This window comes from Lycorma delicatula, chromosome 4 (assembly GCF_047948215.1).
Source record: "Lycorma delicatula isolate Av1 chromosome 4, ASM4794821v1, whole genome shotgun sequence".
NCBI classification, from domain to species: Eukaryota; Metazoa; Arthropoda; class Insecta; order Hemiptera; family Fulgoridae; genus Lycorma; species Lycorma delicatula.
Window position 1 is genome coordinate 27,691,081 of NC_134458.1, and position 19,940 is coordinate 27,711,020.

At 35.3% G+C, this 19,940-nt stretch overlaps 1 protein-coding gene across 1 annotated transcript in view; it reads left to right on the forward strand.

Moving 5' to 3' along the window:
• Positions 1 to 19,940, forward strand: part of AGBE (1,4-alpha-glucan-branching enzyme) — a 121,255-nt gene that overhangs the window by 46,197 nt on the left and 55,118 nt on the right. The window contains exons 4-7 of the mRNA XM_075362585.1: positions 6,430 to 6,558; positions 11,910 to 12,054; positions 13,177 to 13,267; positions 19,699 to 19,908. Coding sequence (XP_075218700.1) covers positions 6,430 to 6,558; positions 11,910 to 12,054; positions 13,177 to 13,267; positions 19,699 to 19,908 — 575 coding nt within the window. The remainder of the gene's footprint in view (positions 1 to 6,429; positions 6,559 to 11,909; positions 12,055 to 13,176; positions 13,268 to 19,698; positions 19,909 to 19,940) is intronic.

Below are 19,940 nucleotides of genomic sequence, written 5' to 3' on the forward strand. Positions count from 1 at the left end.
CATCCTTTTTGACTTCCCTTTTCTTCCTTATAACACCAGTTTCCAATTCATTTTCTCTGTATAATTCTTCAATATATTCCACCCACTTATCAACCTTTTCTTTTGAATTATAAATATATAGTGTACTATCTTTATTTAACACACTATTAGATTTTAACATATGTACCACAAAATTCTCCTTATCTTTCATGTATGCTCCATCTATTTTACCAATGATTTCTCTTTCCACATCTGAACACTTTTCTTTAATCCATTCTTCTTTCACAAATCTGCATTTCCTGTTTATAGTATTTCTTAATTGTCGGTAGGTCCTTTTATCTTCATCACTAGCATTCTTATACTTTCTATGTTCATCCATCAGCTGCATTATATCCTCTGATATCAAAGGTGTTTTACCAGTTCTCTTTGTTCCGCCTAAGTTTGCTTTTGCTGATTTAATAATTTTCTTTTTAACATTCTCCCATTCTTCTGTGTTTTTTACCTTATCTTTTTTAGTCAGACCTCTTGCAATTCCCTCCTCAAAAATCTTCTTTACCTCCTCTTCCTCTTTCTCAAGCTTCTCTAAATTCCACCGATTCACCTGACACCTTATCTTCAGGTTTTTAAATCTCAATCTACACTTCATCATCACTAAATTATGGTCTCTATCAATGTCTGCTCCAGAATATGCTTTGCAGTCGACGAATTGATTTCTAAATCTTTGCTTAACTGTGTTATAATCTACCTGATATCTTGCAGTATTGTCCTGCTTTTCCATGTGTATATTCTTCTATTATGATTTTTAAACTAGGTTTTGGCAATTACTAAATTATACTTCGTGCAAAACTCAATGTGTCCCCTCTTTCATTTCTTTGGTTCAGCTCTCATTCACCCTCAATATTTCCTTCCTTACCTTTTCCAGTGCTTGCATTCCAATTTCCAACTATTATTAAATTTTCATTCCTTTTTATGTGTTTAATTGCTTCATCAATTTCTTCATATACACACTCTACCTCATCATCATTATGGGCACTTGTAAGCATACAGATGTTAACAATCGTTATCGGCTTAGGTTTTGATTTTATCCTGATTACAATGATTCTGTCGTTAAGCTTTTTGGAATACTCTACTCTCTTCTCTGTCTTGTTCATTATAAAACCTACTCCTCCGTGCCTTTTATTTGATGCTGTGCTAATTATTCTAAAATCACCTGACGAAAAGTTGTTTTCCTTTTCTCATTGAACCTCGCTAATTCCTACTACTTCTACATTTAACATACCCATTTCCCTCTTTAAATTTTCTAACCCGCCAACATTTTTTAGACTTCTAGCATTCCACGCTCTGACTCATAGAATGTTATTTTTTAATTTTCTGGTGATCCACTCCTTAGTCCCCACCTGGGTATCCAAATAGGGAACTACTTTACTTCCAAATATTTTACAAAGGAAAGTGCCTCCATCTTTGTTACATGAAAATGAAGAATACTACATTTGTTTGGGGGAAAAAACAACTGTAGTTATCAATTGCTTTCAGCATTGAGTGCTGTTGATATGGTCGTTTAAGTCTTCCTGAGCTATGCCCTTAACAGCTGCTACCCTCAAGCATGATTCCTTAGTCCTCAGAATCATTCCCTAGTCTTGGCTCTCAACAGATGCCACTCTGATATGGTTGCACCTTAGTCCAGCTACCCCGTATCACTGAGCACTCAAGCCCTTTCACCATGCAAGGTCTCATGGTTGATAGAGGGGGTAAAATTTACAATGACTTCTACACATTTCATGCCTTCCCTGTGAATTGGAGCATTGCTTCGAGGATTTGGCTATCTTAAAACTAGGTTAAGACAAGTATCAGGCAGTCAACTGTTTCTTTGACCATTGCCTTAGAGAAAAACTGGAAAATATGGTGTACAAAATAACCTACTTACCTGTTCCTGGAGATAGATATAACTTAATATCACTTGAATAATGCAGCTTCCTTCTTGGGAGATCCACCATAGAATTACTTATTATCCTAGAAATGATTTTCCAAGTCGTTTTACTTAAATGGTGTCAGTTGATCATGATATTTTTTGATACCAATGAAGCCTATGACACATCTTGGTGAGGGGACATCCTATGCAAAGACATATTATATGGTTTTACATTTACAATAGCATGCAAATTAATCTGAACACAGGAAGTTTTTGTTTATTTATATGTTGTGGCTACACTGCTTGATCGCACTCATTCTTTAAATTGTTTATGTAATCTAAGGTTTTTTGTTTTTGGTTATTTAGCAGTATTCATGTTAAAGATAGTGTTTTGTGGAAGTTTATTTTATTTTTTATTACAAAATCATGTTCTTTATTCTGTGTGTCTTGAATATATAATAATGGACCCAACTCCAAGAAATCATTCAAAAATTGTTTTTCTTTCTGAGCATCCAGTATGATACAATAATAAATAGCTTCTGTATATGGTCAGATTTAATAGAATTGGTTTGTTTTCACCTTAAAGGAAAGGCAGATGTGGGTTGTAATCGTAATACTGGATTGTAGTACGATCCAGTAGAAAATGAAAGGGCGGCACTCATCTTGAGATGGGTTAGGAAGGATCTCAAAACAGTCATTGATATATCCGAGAGGGAGAGGTGGCATGAGATATGCACTAAGTTTAACGAGAACCCCTTTGGAGATGCATATCGTATAGTCATGAGTAGGTTTGGGAGGGCCCTCCCTAGACTACCACCTGGAGCTCAATTGGGAAAAACCCTTTGTGAATTATTTCCCCAGGATGGCTGTTGGAGGTGCGAGGAAAGTTTTGCTGATGAGATTGCATGGTTTATGGTGGAAGAGTTAGAATATGCCATCACTAAGCTCAGGCAGCATAAAAGTCTGGGCCATGATGGGGTCATGGTCGAAGCCCTGAAAGTGATTGTGGAGGTGTCCCCCATGTCACTGTTGGAACTGTTTAATCAGACCATATGTAAGGAGAGTATTCCAATAATGTGGAAGGCGGCCTGATTGGTTCTGGTTCTGAAGGAGGAGGGGCTTCAGGCCAGTTTCCTTAATTACTACATTGGGAAGTTGTTTCAGGCCCTCCTTGCCAGGAGACTGGATATGGAGTTGGAGCGGTGGGTTGGGCTATCCTGGAGACAATATGGCTTCAGGAAGGGATGGTCCACCATTGACACAATTAAGAGTGTTATGGAAATGGTCAATAATGCTGCAAAGGGGACGAGACTCACTAGGAACATACCTTTAGTGATCTTAGTCGACACTGGAAATGCATTCAATAGCATTAAGTGGAATACTATTTTAGATAGTCTGACTGACAAGAAGATTCCTCCCTACTTGGTCAGGATGATCCAGGAATACCTGACAGGTAGGGAGATGAGAATTACTACAGAGGAAGGAGGAGAGGTCGTCGTGGACATGGAAAGAGGGGTACCCCAGGGGTCAATCTTGGGCACCCTGTAATGGAATGTGGCTTACAATGGCCTTTTAGTTGTTAAATTGCCTCCGCGGGTTGAGTTAACGACTTATGCTGATGACCTTGCAGTGGTGGTGATGGGAAGAAATGTCCAAGAGGTTCGAACTCTTGCGAATGAAGCACTGCAACTTGTCGTCCAGTGGATGAAGGACAGGGGACTGAAAGTCTTGGCTTGCAAAACAGTTATGATCCCAATGGCAGGGAGGAGAAAGATCCCTCAATTTTTGGTTGAGCTTGAAGGTATGGAGGTGGCTCTATTGAGGAAAGCCAAATACCTTGGAGTTTGGCCGAGCTCCAGGAGAGGTTTCTCTATCCATGTGGAGGAATTAGTCAGGAAGGTCAAACGGGTGACCTTGGTGGTTTTGCACGCTGATGACAAATGTCGGGGAGGCTAAAGTCTCCAAGCGGCAGGTTGTTGCTGCCACAGTCATTTCAGCGATGTTGTATGCAGCTCCAGTACGGTCAAAGACCCTTGGGGTCGTGAGAAACCGAATGAGGATGGAGAGGGTGTATAGACGGCTAGCAGTCTGAGTGGCACAGGGGTACCGCACTATCTCGCTTGAGGCAGTGCTGGTGATAGTCAGGATGTCTCCAGTGAATTTGCTTGCAGAGGAAAGGTGAGATCAGTATCAAGGAGTGTAGAGAGCTGTGGTTAGGACTGCCCTGTTAGATCATTGGCAGATTAGTTGAAACGATGAGTCGACTGGTCACTGGACATATAAGTTAATCCCATGTATTAGAACATGGTGTGATAAGAAGCATGGGGAGATGGACTTTTGGATGGTCCAGTGGTTATCGGGCCATGGACCGTTCAGTAAGTTCCTGTATGCTAGGAAGTGATGCACAACCCCGGGGTGTTGATATTATGGTCTCCTGGATGATGCTGAACCAAAAAAAAAAAACAAAATCCAAAATTTTCTGCTGTGGACATCAATTTAGAATTAGCAGGAGTAGTGGAACAGATTTGTTTGTGACAACTGCTAAACACCGACATCACAGCTGGATGGAAAGCTCATCGACCAGCTAAAAAGCAGCTTTTAATTCCAGCAATGTGCAGAAAAAGGCTCTTGTGGGCCAAAACACATGCTAACTGGACCAAAGAAGATTGGAAAAATTTTGTGTATGATTCATCACATTTTTATGTTCAGGAGCAAATGGTTTGTTAGAAAAGCGTTAGATGAAAATATATCACCAGCTTATATCCAGCAATCAGTTAAACACCCCCAAAAAAATGTTTTGGAGTTGTTTCACATTTGAAGACCCTTGTTCATTACTTCTAGTAGATGGTATGTTGAAAAGTGATGGATAGATCAAGATTCTGAAGGAAAGAGTTGTGAAACAACTTTAAAACAAATTCCCACTAGGGAATGGAGTGTTACATCAAAATTTGATGTCATGCCATACTGTCAAAAAAGTGGAAAAACGTTTTGAAGAATGAAACATTAAAATGTTCCTGTGGCCAGGAAACTCCTTAGACTTAAAGCCAATTGAAAATCTTTGAGCATTAGTTAAAAAACAACTCTCAAAAATGAACTGTACCACAAAAATTGACTTTATTAAAGCAATAATATCGGTATGGTTTCATAATGAAATCGATAAATTGTGTAGGATACTTGTTGAATTGATGCCAGATTTTGTACAGGTATGATCTTTTTTCTAAATAAAGTTAATTTTTATTAAATGACATCTGTGTTTGGATTATCTTTCCCACTATTTACTATGTAGGTAGTTTATTCTTTGAACCTGAACTGTCATTGTATGGTAAACACATCTCAGTAATGATCTTTAAGAAGTTTCTGAGTTCCACCTTGATAAAAAATTGAACTGATGTAAATGTGTCACAGAACTGACTATTCTGCTATTGATATTAGATGTTGTATGTCTTTCTTTGGTCTGTAGCCGAGTGCTTATTGCAATTTTATCAGGCAATACTATTATCCAGAATTGACTACAGCAGCACCATTTACTTATTGGTCAAACAGTCATTGACCATTGAAATACCACATTGAAATAAGTGCAGTCCATTCAAAACCTAGCATTATGCTTAGCTGTTTGAGTTTTTCACACCTAACTGATAATTAATGTATTAATTGTTAGCGGTTTTCAACCTTTGGAAACAAAAGGGCGTTGGTTAATGTCAACATTGGTAGATTACAAGTACGCAGACTTGTGCAGCCCTGCTGGTTATGGCCACTGAAAATGTCTATCACCAACTGGGTTATCTTAAATAATTCAGATTGTTCATAAGTTCCAATTACTCAGTCTGAAAGTCATACTTATGGGTGCCAGGTCATTGTGGGATCAAGAGGAATTTGGCCGTTGAAGCAGCATAATTGACTGAATAACATGAAGTGTTAAATATACTGTTACTGCTAATGGATAACCATTATGCCCATGGTATTTTTCCTGATGTGGGAAGTATGCAGGTAATTAAGTGGATTTCCTCCAATCAGCATACTACACAATTTCTTTCTGGATATGGTACTTTTAGAGGTAGGTCGGTCAGATCTGGTTTGATTAATTCAGGTTTGTGTGGAGTGTAGGGCCATTGATGGTGTGTGCCATGTCTTATATGTCTGCCCCAGATATGAAGCTGAATTTACCAAAGTAGCTAGAGAGCTTGCAAGGATCAATTCTGGTTTTGATGCTGTTTTGGCAGTTAGATGCTTCTATATACAATGAGGACCTTATAGATCCTCATCACATTACCTTGCATTGTAAGATTATATAGGTTCTCCTTCATAACCCTGCTTTTTTTAATTGTGCAGTTTCATTTTTATTTTTAGTTACAGACAATGATAAATCAAGGTTTTGCCAAAAAATAAAAATTGTTAAAAATTTAAATTGCTTGATAATCTATTACTAATATATTCAATTCAAAAATACTTTATTAAACATTTTAATTGTAAATTCATTGTAGTTCTTATATGTTGTTAAAGTGTTAAATGTATGCCTTACAATTTTTTTTTTTTTTGTGTAGTTAGTTATTCGTACACAAAGTGGGGAGTTGGTTGAAAGATTATCACCATGGGCTACATATGTTGTTCAGCCTCCTCGTTCAGAAGGTTTTACATATAAACAAAGAGTATGGAACCCTCCTCCAGAGAAGGTATGTATTGTTTTACATGCATCATTTACTATTTAAAAATAATGAACTTACAACTAATCATTGTATTGTTGTTAAATGCATTGTCTTAATTATGTTTGGGGTTTTTTGGTAATTAAGTTAATGAAAGTTAAGTTTTATTACATAAATTTGCATTGGTCTTTTTGAAATACACAAAGTACCCTAAATAGATTTTCTTCACGTAGTACAGAATGCTTTGACTTGTTCTACATGTATATGTTTTTGAAAATTAATTAAAACTTTCTCTTCTAAATTTTTGTGTTGAATATTCTGTGTTATAATTTATTTAAACTACTAAGTCACTATTGGTTTTAATTTGGATAAATAAACCACTATTTGCTTGGAATGATTGAATCCAGAACATCTTTATCTACGTTGCAGCCTTGGATTAACAGTACTAGTAAATTTTTCAGCAATTTAAATTTTGATTTTTATAAGTTGTTAACCTTTTAAGCCATTGAACTTGGTTTAATAAAAAATTAAAAATTGGTGCTAGTAACTTACTAACACTTGATTTGGTGCCTTGTTCAAAAAATAAAAATTTTAAGAATAAAAAAGCATTATTTATTCTGTAAGTGACATAATGTGTTTTTTTTTTGTGTCTTATTACTTTTTAAAATGTTTATTTCATTTTACATTTTTTAGTTTATTTTTATTTAAAATATGAATAACCTAAATGTAAATGCTACCCATGTTAAAAATGCTGTTTGCTGGAAATGCAAATTGAAGAATGATGATGTCTTAAGATTTTCTTACGTTTTGATAAATGTAAGAAAAGAAATTCAGAGAAATAACAAAGAGATTTCTACTGATGTGAGCCAAGGGTTTTGGAATGTAATAATATGTCTTATATCTTTACCTTAGTTTTCCAACCAATTTTCTTTAATTTTTAGATGAAAATACTATTCTTTGATTTTCAGAATGACGTCTTCCTATATGTCATTAATAATAATAATATGAATTTATGAATCCAAAAATAAATTTAAAAATCCTTTTTTAAATTAAATAAAAATAAACTTGTGCAGAATAACAAACAACTTATATAAATTTGTAGACTTATAAAATACAAACATACAATACTTAATATTGTAACCTGAGACATCTGCCTCTTGTGTGTGATTGTATTATAACAATCCAGTACTAGGCAGTGATGTTAACAAAGTGATAAAAAATATTTATAAATCATCAAAGAAGATAAACCTTTTATCTAAATAGCCTAAATAATTTGGAAAAAGTTACCTCTTGTCCACTGTACCCCATCACAGGGATTTGATTTACAAAATAAAAAAGGATCTTGAAATCAGTACATTTGGTGAAAAGTTAGGATTAACACATACATAAAAAGAAAACTGGTTGAATTGTGAATCTTTTCTTATTTTAGAAGAAAGGAAGCATCATTGTTGCTTGATAGCACTCTTTCTATTTACTTGTAACATCAGCTGGGAACAAATTATAAATTCTTACACCACTGGAAATTAGCTTATTGTATAAATTGCCCTGTTTCTATTTGAACTTAGAGTTCAATTGGTTGTCACCAACCATATTAAAAAGTAGTGGTTTTTCTTTGTTTATTTTATTTTTATGTTAATATTGGGTGGAGCAGAAACAATTAGATGTAAAAGTCTCACCACACTGACTCCTATGCAGTTGTTGGGGGAAAACACATATAGCTGAGTAAAGTAGTTTAAAGCCTTCAGTCATGATGCAACATTAGTTGGAATAGCATCGCACCTTTGCAGTGGAAGCTATTTGTAAACATACATTTCTGCTACTGTAACACAAGTTTTTTGACAATATTTTGACTATGAAAGGAATGGAAAAGTTTGCTGCATGCTAAACAATATTGAATTGGGTCAGACAGTTCAGGTCTAATGCATCCATTATCAACAAGAAGCGGCCAGGTCATCCTTATACTTTGTGAATCCCAGAAAATTTACAGAGAGTGGCAGAAGCGTTCCACTCATGGTCATTCAACCACCTTATACTTAATCTGTAGAACTATTGCACACATGTTACATGAAGATTTGATGTTCCATCCCTATAATATGCGAGTAGTGCAACTCCATTCGCTTGATTTGAATCATCAGAGTTAATTTTGCAGACAGTTGCTGCAACTAATCAAAGAAATATTGCAACTGCTGGATCACCTGCAAATGTTCAATGAAGCACATTTTTGAACTAAATGGGTATGTTAAATAGCAGAACTTCAGATATTGGGTCGCAGAGAACCCACACATATTACATTAGAATCCACTGCACAGTGAACAAGTTACAGTATGGTGTGATGTTAGTGCATAGTTTAGAGTGATTGGGGCATACTTTTTTTGAGAATGTTAAGTAAGGGTCAGTTGCTACAGTAACATCAATCGATATATGGTGCTGTTTTGTGAACATTTCTCCATAATGAATTTTATTGGTGTCGTGTTGACACACACCTGGTGTGGTTTCAATAGCATGGTGCTACCACTCACACAGCACAAAATTCCATGGTAGTCATCCAAGAAATGTTTCCCTATCATGTCACCTCGTGTTTCGGAGACATTGCATGGCCTTTACATTTGGCTAATTTATCAGCTTGCAACTTTTTCCTTTGGAGCTATTTGAAAGAGAAGGTTTACATCAACCAACCTAACACCTTACAGGAACTGGAAGATTTCATCTCAGCAAAAATTCATGCAATTTCAGTGGATCAGCTGAGGAAAGTCATGGATGATGTGCCTTAACACTAATGGTGGTCACTTGGTTGCTTGATGTTATCTTCAAAACATGAGTTGAAAACTAATTGCTTATCACTTATAATGATGTACCTAGTTAGTATTTTGTTTGCAATTAAAGTGTTCATTTTCAAGTTTTAAAGTGTAATTGTTTCTTCTCCACCCTGTATGTGATATATTGTTTTGCCTAAATATTTCACAACAATGGTAATTAATTAATTTTTTTAAACAATAAAAATTGCTGATTTTTGAATCTTAAAAATTTTATTAATATTAACTAACTCTGTTAGCATTACTCCAGATGTCTGTTTAATGGCAACATCCCGTCTGCCTCTGGCTAAGATGCTGGGCCCAGACTGGTTGTCAAGGTGGCTGTTGTTCAGGCACTACCGGAGGCCTTCCTGGAGGTGTATAATGTGTGCTTTCAGGAGTGCATCTTTCCTGAGAAATGGAAGCACCAGCCGCTGGTACTTATGCCAAAATTGGGAAGGGACCAGCGCGCTCCCTTCCTTTTACCAGCCACTGGCTATGGTAGACAGAATGGCCAAGGTGCTGGAGCGCATGCTTCAGCATAGAATATCCACGACAGTGGTGGAGGGGGGTGGGCTCTGCAAGCCAGTACTGCTTTTGCAGGGGAAGGTCCGCCCTTGACGTTGTGGCAGCTGTGCTCAAGGTTACCGGGAGAATCATGAGAGGCAGTCGGTGCAGAGTATTTGCACTCTCATTACTTGAGATCTGAGAAATGCATTTAACTGGATTTCTCACATCGCCATAATGCAGGCACTGGAAGATCACAGGGTACCCAAGTACTTACGGCGCATCATCTGATCTTACCTTGTGGCACACAGGATCGAGTGCAGGGGGGATTGGTTGACGAAGCCTGCGCAGGGGTGTGCCCCAGGGGTCTGTCCTTGGGTCGACCTTTTGGAACCTGACATATAATGAGGTATTCTGGGTCCCACTTCCGCAGAGAGTGACCATGGTAGGATATGTGGATAACCTCACCCTGGTAGTAGAAGCTACCACTCGGTGAGATGCCACTGAGAAAATAAGTGAAGCATACGTGTTGATAAATACATGGATGATGGGGGCGGGGTTGTCACTAGTTTCAGACAAGACTGAAGTGGTTGCAATCTCCATGGCAAGGAGGAGACAGAAACTGAAAGTAACGTTGGAGAATAGAAGGATCAATTCAAGGCCAGCAGTAAAACATTTAGAAATATGGATAAATTCCAAAATGAAATTTGGCATTCATGCCATAGAAACCGCCATAGAACTCAGATAGGATGATGAGATTAATTACTGCCCTCCTACCAAACACTGGAGAACTGACTTAGTATTGCAGGAGATCACTGGCTGGAGTCACATATTCCACCTTGCTTTACAGAGCCAACATGACAAAATATAAGGGGAAGCTTGAGGCGGTGCATAGAAAATGCTGCTTGAGAATTATAGCAGCATGGCGGACTATCACAATGGAGGCTGGCGAGGGTCATGCCAGTAGATCTAATCACACAGCAAAGGAGGAGGCTCTGTGAACAGTGACCTTTGCCGCATGGGCACAAAAATGTCTATCGCAGATTAAAGAGGAGCTACTTGAGGTCTGGCAGGTGCGCTGGGACCATGGGACAAAGGGTTGCTGGACCCATCGCCTTATTGGCGACATCAGAAGCGGGTACAGGAAATCACATGGCTCGCTGGGATACAGTTTAACACGGTTCTTGGCGAGCCATGGAGATTACAGGTCATACCTTCACAGATTTGGACTAGATTATTTGGATCTATTCCCTGATTGGGACAAGGAGAAGTTTCCATATCACGTCCATTTTTGCTGCCTTCAGTTTGGAGGTGAGTGTGAGGAGATGCTGGATGCTTTGGGCCTGGAAGAATGTTCTGTCCCGAGGATATGCAGAGCATCATGTTAAAGGGAACCAGTGAATGGAGGGTAATAGAAAACTTTGTCAAGAAGGTATTAGACAAGTTATATGCCTGTGAAGAGTCCTGCCAAGGAATAAGATGCTGGAGGATGCCAGGCTGGACAGGCCCGTGACTGAGCGTCTAGAGGGTTCCCCAAGCATGTGGGGGTCGTCCTGGCACAGTGAGGCCACGGGCACTTCGCATACTGGCACCTGACGGTATTACTCTCCCCTTTCCAACACTGTGCTCTGTAGAGTGATTCCAGGAAGGTGGGAGAAAAAAAGATATCTGTTGAATAACACATTACTGAATAGTAAAGACATATTACACAGCTTACATTTTTGAACATTAAGAATATATTATATTCTACCCAGAAACTTTGGTACATTCTACCAAGTAATCAGTATACTCTTATAAACTTAATGATTGTTTCACTTTTACAGCTAAACATCTCTATTTCTTTAGACTTGGCATACTGATATTTGACAGTATGTTTGGCTAATTGAAGAAAGCAATGGGAAACTACTTCATCCTTCACTTTCTTTAGTTAACCTGACTTGGTATTTGTTTTTGTAAGAACAGCTATGCTGTTTTCAAGAGTGATGTGAGGTCTGATTATGATTAACATACATACATATTTACATTTTGTTCCTTGTGCAAATTTAATGGAATATACTTTATACTCTTTAACTTTGTTGTCAGAAATACCATCAGAGAGTCAAGAAACCAAAGAAACCAGAAAGTCTTCGTATATATGAATGTCATGTTGGAATTGCTACCGCAGAATGTAGAGTTGGACAGTATAAAGAATTTGCACAACATGTAATTCCAAGAATAGTAAAGCAAGGTGAGTTTCTAAAATAAGAACATTATGTTTAAATTTATTTATATTGTGTTGGTGGTGGTTCTGAAGGTTATTAAGAACAAAAACAACAGTTTTACTGTTTGTGTGGTCAAATTTTTAAAATGTGTTAATTTCTCTTAATCTGACAATAACTTGTTTTAGTTAAAACATAATATCTTAATCACATATGTATACATTAATATTTTTATTGAGATCACATTAATACTATTCTCATGGACTCTTCATTTTGAGATTATAGGGACAAACAACTGTAAGACTGGACTTGTTGCAGCCTTTCTTCTGATTAAAAATGGGCTATATACCACAATCTTATATCTAGGAGAATTACACACTTTTTAAAATTAATACATTCTTGCAGAATCACAGATCTGGTTGACTATTCTAGCCTGTGTGCCAGATCATATGTATGGTGAACAGATATTGTTTCTGGTTCAAATAATGGTGTTACCACCATTTGAATCAAATTTCTTGTCTGTTATTTTAGGTTTTTACTAAGGCTCTGTAGTACATTATAGTGGTCAGTGTTTAGTTTCTGTCATTATTTTTTACTACAAAATTTTGAATTTTTTTAAGGTTCAGTATAATTTTGAGAATTACACAAAATAGTTTTGTCTGTTCTGTTTATTTTAAATGTTTTAACATTTATATTAATTAAATGCAATATAGTTTTTAATTTTCTTTATGTTTTACTAATTACTTCTGAATCATAATATTACAATTGTTATAAACTAATTTTATCTTTGGTAGATTTTTCTGTTTCTTTGTAGTTTTCTAGTGTTCATTTTTGGAATTATTTCTGAATTGTTATATTCAATAGAGTTTATGTGAGAAAAATATTAATTTCTCTGAATTAGTAATTATTCCCATTTTCTCTTCTTGATAGTTCTGCATTTGTTTTTCTAATAATATTTTTTGATTATGTGAGATAGGAGGCATACTTCACAAACTTCATTGTAATTCTTGATGATATAACTGACCATTAAAAAAAATCATTGGTGATTGTTTTAGGAAAAAGCCTGCCAAATTGAAAAGTTAATTTAAGAACTTTTTCGTCTTGAATGTTTTCAGTTATTTAATTCTTACTTTTGTTTTTTAATCTTTCAGGTTATAATGCGATACAATTGATGGCAATTATGGAACATGCTTATTATGCCAGTTTTGGTTACCAGGTCACAAGTTTCTATGCTGCTTCTAGGCAAGTTATTGCTAATAATTACAATTTATTGATTTTTATGTGATAAATTTTACATGATATAGAAAATTAACATAGAACACTCTTTCTATGTACTCAAGTGAGTAGACTTTAGCGTTGGCATGAGTATCTGTCCAACTGTTTGAGCAGTAATTCTTCAACAGTTCATCTGAGCATTATGAAAGTTTCTATGTAGCATTCACTCGGTATACGTTATCATGTTCAAACGTGAGCCTAATTAATGTCAGGTAGCCTGGTTCTCTTACTACCAAGAACTTTATTGACATAATTATCATCATTTATTACTAACTAAATTATTTAATTTACTGTTGCCTGATTAAACAATTACATTTATTAGAAATGTTAAAATATAGATAAAATCTAAAAATTAACAGGTTTATAGTTGCCAAATTTTCAAAAAAGGTTGAAATTGTTGCAGTTAGTTGAAAAGATTATTATATAGCACTAGCAGCCACATAATTATGTTTTGGTGTTCTTACATGCTAGTTTTAAGGTTTTGTTTAATTATATCTTATTTGAATTTTCTGGAAACTGCTTTACAAAAATAAATAAAATTTGTTCTTTCTGAATCTAGGTTATTGTAACTTAGTTCAACAATTGATGTTATCGCATATGTGCAGTTTTCTTTAGCAAAAATATAAATTAACTCTTTCAGTGCTAATGTTCGGTTTTCTGGACCAGGTGAATTTTTTGAGGTTATTGAGATTCATTTTTGTGTTGATTTTTGCTGTTTATTCATTATTTTGCATTGTAAAATTGACAATGAAGAGAAGCAGGTCACTTTTAAGTAAAAACACTGTTAGAAGAGAGTTGGAAGAGGATTATATTAGTGATAATTTTTTGTCAGGTGTTGATAGTAGTTGTGACAATCCAAGTGATTATGTAAGCGATACTGACAATAATCCTGAAGCAGACATCAATTAACATTTAACATCAGGTAATTTCAGACAAAGATTATTAATTATGATTCTGACTATGATGAAAATATTTCATTAAGCCCTCCAGTACCACATAGATTTAAGGGTTGGCCACGTAAACAGCAGCTAATCGGTAACGATTCATCCAATGAATCAGAAGATGAAACTAGATGGGCAGAAGTAAACGAAGATAATGGTGCAGTATCAAACATAATTTTCATTTTAACAAACTCCTAGGAATTAAACATTGCCCTCTCCCCCCCTCAAACTCAAAACCTGTTATTTTTTACTACTGCTCTATTGGAAACTTTTGTCAAATATATAAATATACTGAAAACTCTATTAATGAAAATGTGCACCTTTTAAAAGAAAGTAGTAGTTCAAAAAGTAGAAACCAGTTACCCTGCTTGAAATTCAAGCATTTATTTTAGTTTTAATGAACATGGGGATCAACAGAAAGTCTGCAATGTGCTGTTATTGTTAGAAATATGACAGTCATTATATACTTGGTTTGGATGGATGTTTAATTGTGACAAATTCCAAGATATTTTAACATTTTTTCATATGATTGATACAAAAAACTTACCTAGACCACAGGATGTCATTTCAATGACAGGAAAACAATCAAGTACTGGAAGAAGGCTATGTTTAGTATTTTTGGCTGAATGATATTAAACTCTTATATACTGTCTAAATACAACAATAAAAATGAATGATGCCAAACTACTTTCACGCCTAGATTTTACTGTATCTGTTCAAGAGGATTTATGAAAAGAATGGCCACAGTTCAGGGTAGGTGGACCAAATTTGGGTGTTTCTCCTTGTGCCAACCAACAGCAACAGCTTTGTGCAAGTGGTGATGCAGATTCAAGAAAAAGTTTTGAAAACATTCCTGAAGGAAGAGAGAAAAATTGCTGTATTTGCAGTACAGCTAGCATCAAAGCTGGTGGGAAAAGGAAAAAGTCCATGCACATGTATCTGTACAAAGTGCAAAAGAGGTTTGCATATGAAGTGTTATCTTCTTCACCATTGTTGGATCATGTAACATTGAATTTTCAAGTTTTTTTAAAATTTTATTTCAGTATTTTGTATAACTGAAATTTAATTTGTTTCTTTTTTTGTTATTAACTTTATTGACTGACACTAAATATTTTAAATCAGCTTTATTTAGCAAGCTACATATACACTGTGTGATTACATAGAAATAGTGAAATGGCTTATTTTATAAAATCTTTGTGAAATTTTTTTCCAACGTATTGACTTAAATAAAACTTGTATAAAACTATTGTGAATTTCAATGTAATAATAAATGCTACAAGTTACATATTTTTCTAATTTCAAATCGCTTCAAACTGGAAAATTTTTGAAAAAAATTCAGGTCATAAAAATTTGAGAGCCAGACTAAGGAATGATTCCTGAAAGAGGGCAGCAGCTCTTTCAGTAGTTGTTAGGGGCGTGAGTCAGGATGACTTAAACGGCCGTATCAACATCACTCAGTCCTCTGAGTACTGCGCAGCTGAAAGCAATGGAAAACTACAGCTGTTTTTTTTTTTCCAAGAAAATGTGGCTCTGCATTTTCAAAAGCAATAATGGAGGCGCCTTCCTTGGTAAAATATTCCGGAGGTAAAATAGTCCCCCGTTCGGATCTCCGGGTGGGGACTACTAAGGAAGGGGTCACCAGAAAAGTAAAAAATAACATTCTACGTGTCTGAGCGTGGAATGTTAGAAGCTTAAAAAAGGTTGGTAGGCTAGAGAATTTAAAAAGGGAAATGGATAGGGTAAACGTGGATATAGTAGGAATTAGTGAGGTTCGGTGGGAAGAGGAAGGCGACTTTTGGTCGGGTGACTTTAGAGTAATTAACTCAGCGTCAAATAATGGGCAGGCAGGAGTAGGTTTCGTGATGAACAAGAAAATAGGGAGGAGAGTGGAGTATTTCAAGACGCATAGCGATAGAGTCATTGTAATAAGGATAAATTCAAAACCTAAACCGACAACGATTGTTAACGTCTATATGCCTACAAGCGCCCATGATGATGATGAGGTAGAATGTGTATACGAAGAGATTGATGAAGCAATTAAACACGTAAAAGGAGATGAAAATTTAATAATAGTTGGAGATTGGAATGCAAGCATTGGAAAAGGCAAGGAAGGAAATATAGTGGGTGAATACGGGCTGGGCAAAAGGAATGAAAGAGGGGACCGACTTATAGAGTTTTGCACGAAGTATAATTTAGTAATTGCCAACACCCAATTTAAAAATCATAATAGAAGAATATACACTTGGAAAAAGCCAGGCGATACTGCAAGGTATCAGATAGATTATATCATGGTTAAGCAAAGATTTAGAAATCAACTCGTGGACTGCAAAACTTACCCTGGAGCAGACATTGATAGCGACCATAATTTGGTGATAATGAAATGTAGATTGGGGTTTAAAAACCTGAAGAAAAGGTGTCAGATGAATTGGTGGAATTTAGAGAAGCTTGAGGAAGAGGAGGTAAAGAAGATTTTTGAGGAGGACATCGCTAGAGGTCTGAGTAAAAAAGATAAGATAGAAAATGTAGAAGAAGAATGGGAGAATGTTAAAAAGGAAATTCTTAAATCAGCAGAAGCGAACTTAGGCGGAATAAAGAGAACTGGTAGAAAACCTTGGGTTTCAGACGATATATTGCAGCTGATGGATGAACGTAGAAAATATAAGAATGCTAGTGATGAAGAAAGTAAAAGGAACTATCGGCAATTAAGAAATGCTATAAACAGGAAGTGCAAACTGGCGAAAGAAGAGTGGATTAAAGAAAACTGTTCAGAAGTGGAAAGAGAAATGAACATTGGTAAAATAGACGGAGCATACAGGAAAGTTAAGGAAAATTTTGGGGTACATAAATTAAAATCTAATAATGTGTTAAACAAAGATGGTACACCTATATATAATACGAAAGGTAAAGTCGATAGATGGGTGGAATATATTGAAGAGTTATACGGAGGAAATGAATTAGAAAATGGTTTTATGGAGGAAGAAGAGGAAGTTGAGGAGGATGAAATGGGAGAAACAATACTGAGATCTGAATTTAAGAGAGCATTAAAAGATTTAAATGGCAGAAAGGCTCCTGGAATAGACGGAATACCTGTAGAATTACTGCGCAGTGCAGGGGAGGAGGCGATTGATAGATTATACAAACTGGTGTATAATATTTATGAAAAAGGGGAATTTCCGTCAGACTTCAAAAAAAGTGTTATAGTAATGATACCAAAGAAATCAGGGGCAGATAAATGTGAAGAATACAGAACAATTAGTTTAACTAGTCATGCATCAAAAATCTTAACTAGAATTCTATACAGAAGAATTGAGAGGAGAGTGGAGGAAGTGTTAGGAGAAGACCAATTTGGTTTCAGGAAAAGTATAGGGACAAGGGAAGCAATTTTAGGCCTCAGATTAATAGTAGAAGGAAGATTAAAGAAAAACAAACCAACATACTTGGCGTTTATAGACCTAGAAAAGGCATTCGATAACGTAGACTGGAATAAAATGTTCAGCATTTTAAAAAAATTAGGGTTCAAATACAGAGATAGAAGAACAATTGCTAACATGTACAGGAACCAAACAGCAACAGTAGCAATTGAAGAACATAAGAAAGAAGCCATAATAAGAAAGGGAGTCCGACAAGGATGTTCTCTATCTCCGTTACTTTTTAATCTTTACATGGAACTAGCAGTTAATGATGTTAAAGAACAATTTAGATTCGGAGTAACAGTACAAGGTGAAAAGATAAAGATGCTACGATTTGCTGATGATATAGTAATTCTAGCCGAGAATAAAAAGGATTTAGAAGAAACAATGAACGGCATAGATGAAGTCCTACGCAAGAACTATCGCATGAAAATAAACAAGAACAAAACAAAAGTAATGAAATGTAGTAGAAATAACAAAGATGGACCACTGAATGTGAAAATAGGAGGAGAAAAGATTATGCAGGTAGAAGAATTTTGTTATTTGGGAAGTAGAATTACTAAAGATGGACGAAGCAGGAGCGATATAAAATGCCGAATAGCACAAGCTAAACGAGCCTTCAGTAAGAAATATAAGTTGTTTACATCAAAAATTAATTTAAATGTCAGGAAAAGATTTTTGAAAGTGTATGTTTGGAGTGTCGCTTTATATGGAAGTGAAACTTGGACAATCGGAGTATCTGAGAAGAAAAGGTTAGAAGCTTTTGAAATGTGGTGCTATAGGAGAATGTTAAAAATCAGATGGGTGGATAAAGTGACAAATGAAGAGGTATTGCGGCAAATAGATGAAGAAAGAAGCATTTTGAAAAATATAGTTAAAAGAAGAGACAGACTTATAGGCCACATACTAAGGCATCCTGGAATAGTCGCTTTAATTTTGGAAGGACAGGTAGAAGGGAAAAATTGTGTAGGCAGGCCACGTTTGGAATATGTAAAACAAATTGTTAGGGATGTAGGATGTAGAGGGTATACTGAAATGAAACGACTAGCACTAGATAGGGAATCTTGGAGAGCTGCATCAAACCAGTCAAATGACTGAAGACAAAAAAAAAAAAAATTTGTATTGTTTTACATATTTGTAGTATAATATTTTTGGTTTTCTGACTTTAAAGAACACTTAGTTTAAACGAAACAGAAAAAAAAACAAATCATGAAATTGGTTAAAAAATAAAAATGTCATGAAATTTTTTCTGAAGTACTACAAATAGTCAAAAATTAAATACTAGCCTACCACTTTGTACATACAATCGAGGTAAATTTCATAGCATTTTATGAGTAGTTATGTATATCACACATTACTGAAAGGGTTAATATTGAGGCATTTAGTTTATTTTGTAATCATTAGCTTTTTATCTTTGGTTCATAGCCCAAGAGGTTCAGGAGATATTTAATTTCTGCCTTTTAAGATTTTTGAAGTCACAAATTTAAGTGGAAATATTGAAAAATGTGAGCTAATAATTTGCTTTCCTCTATTCTTATAAAAGACACCTTTACCAGAAAAGTTTTAAAAAAACATTCTTTTTTTAAAAATACTATAAAGAAAGCTCCTAAAATTCTCAAAAGCAGTTCTTAACCCTTTTTAAGTACAACGTGTACTAATAAAAAATATGTTATTATAAACATAATTAAATATTTTTTATATATTTTTTGTTATTGTTTTAATTTTATTATACTTGATTTTGGAAGTTGGTACTATTATAATGCTACTTGGAAATTGGGTTCTGTGGATTGAGGTTCTATGATAATATTACCTAAGATGTAGATGTCTACAACCTCTACATTGACTTAGGCATTCTGGGAAGTCTGGAATAACCAACAAGATGAATTCTATCTGTTTCTTCCTAGGAAGGAGCAAACTGAGGCAGGGAATTATCAGCAATTACAGTAGTTCTAATAAATTAATCTATGGTATTTTAAGACATGTTAATTATAATCTTTATCTTACATATGAAATGGTGTTATTTATTTATTGTTAATTTTTTTTATAGTCGTTATGGTACTCCTGATGAATTAAAAGAGTTAATCGATGTTGCTCATCAGAACGGATTGTTTGTTTTACTTGATGTTGTTCATTCACACGCCTCAAAGAATGTTCTAGATGGACTTAATCAGTTTGATGGTACAAACAGTTGTTTCTTCCATGATGGTGCACGTGGTGAACATTCTTTATGGGATAGTAGGCTCTTCAATTACTCTGAGTAATTTTTTCTTTTATTTTATGTATGTAACT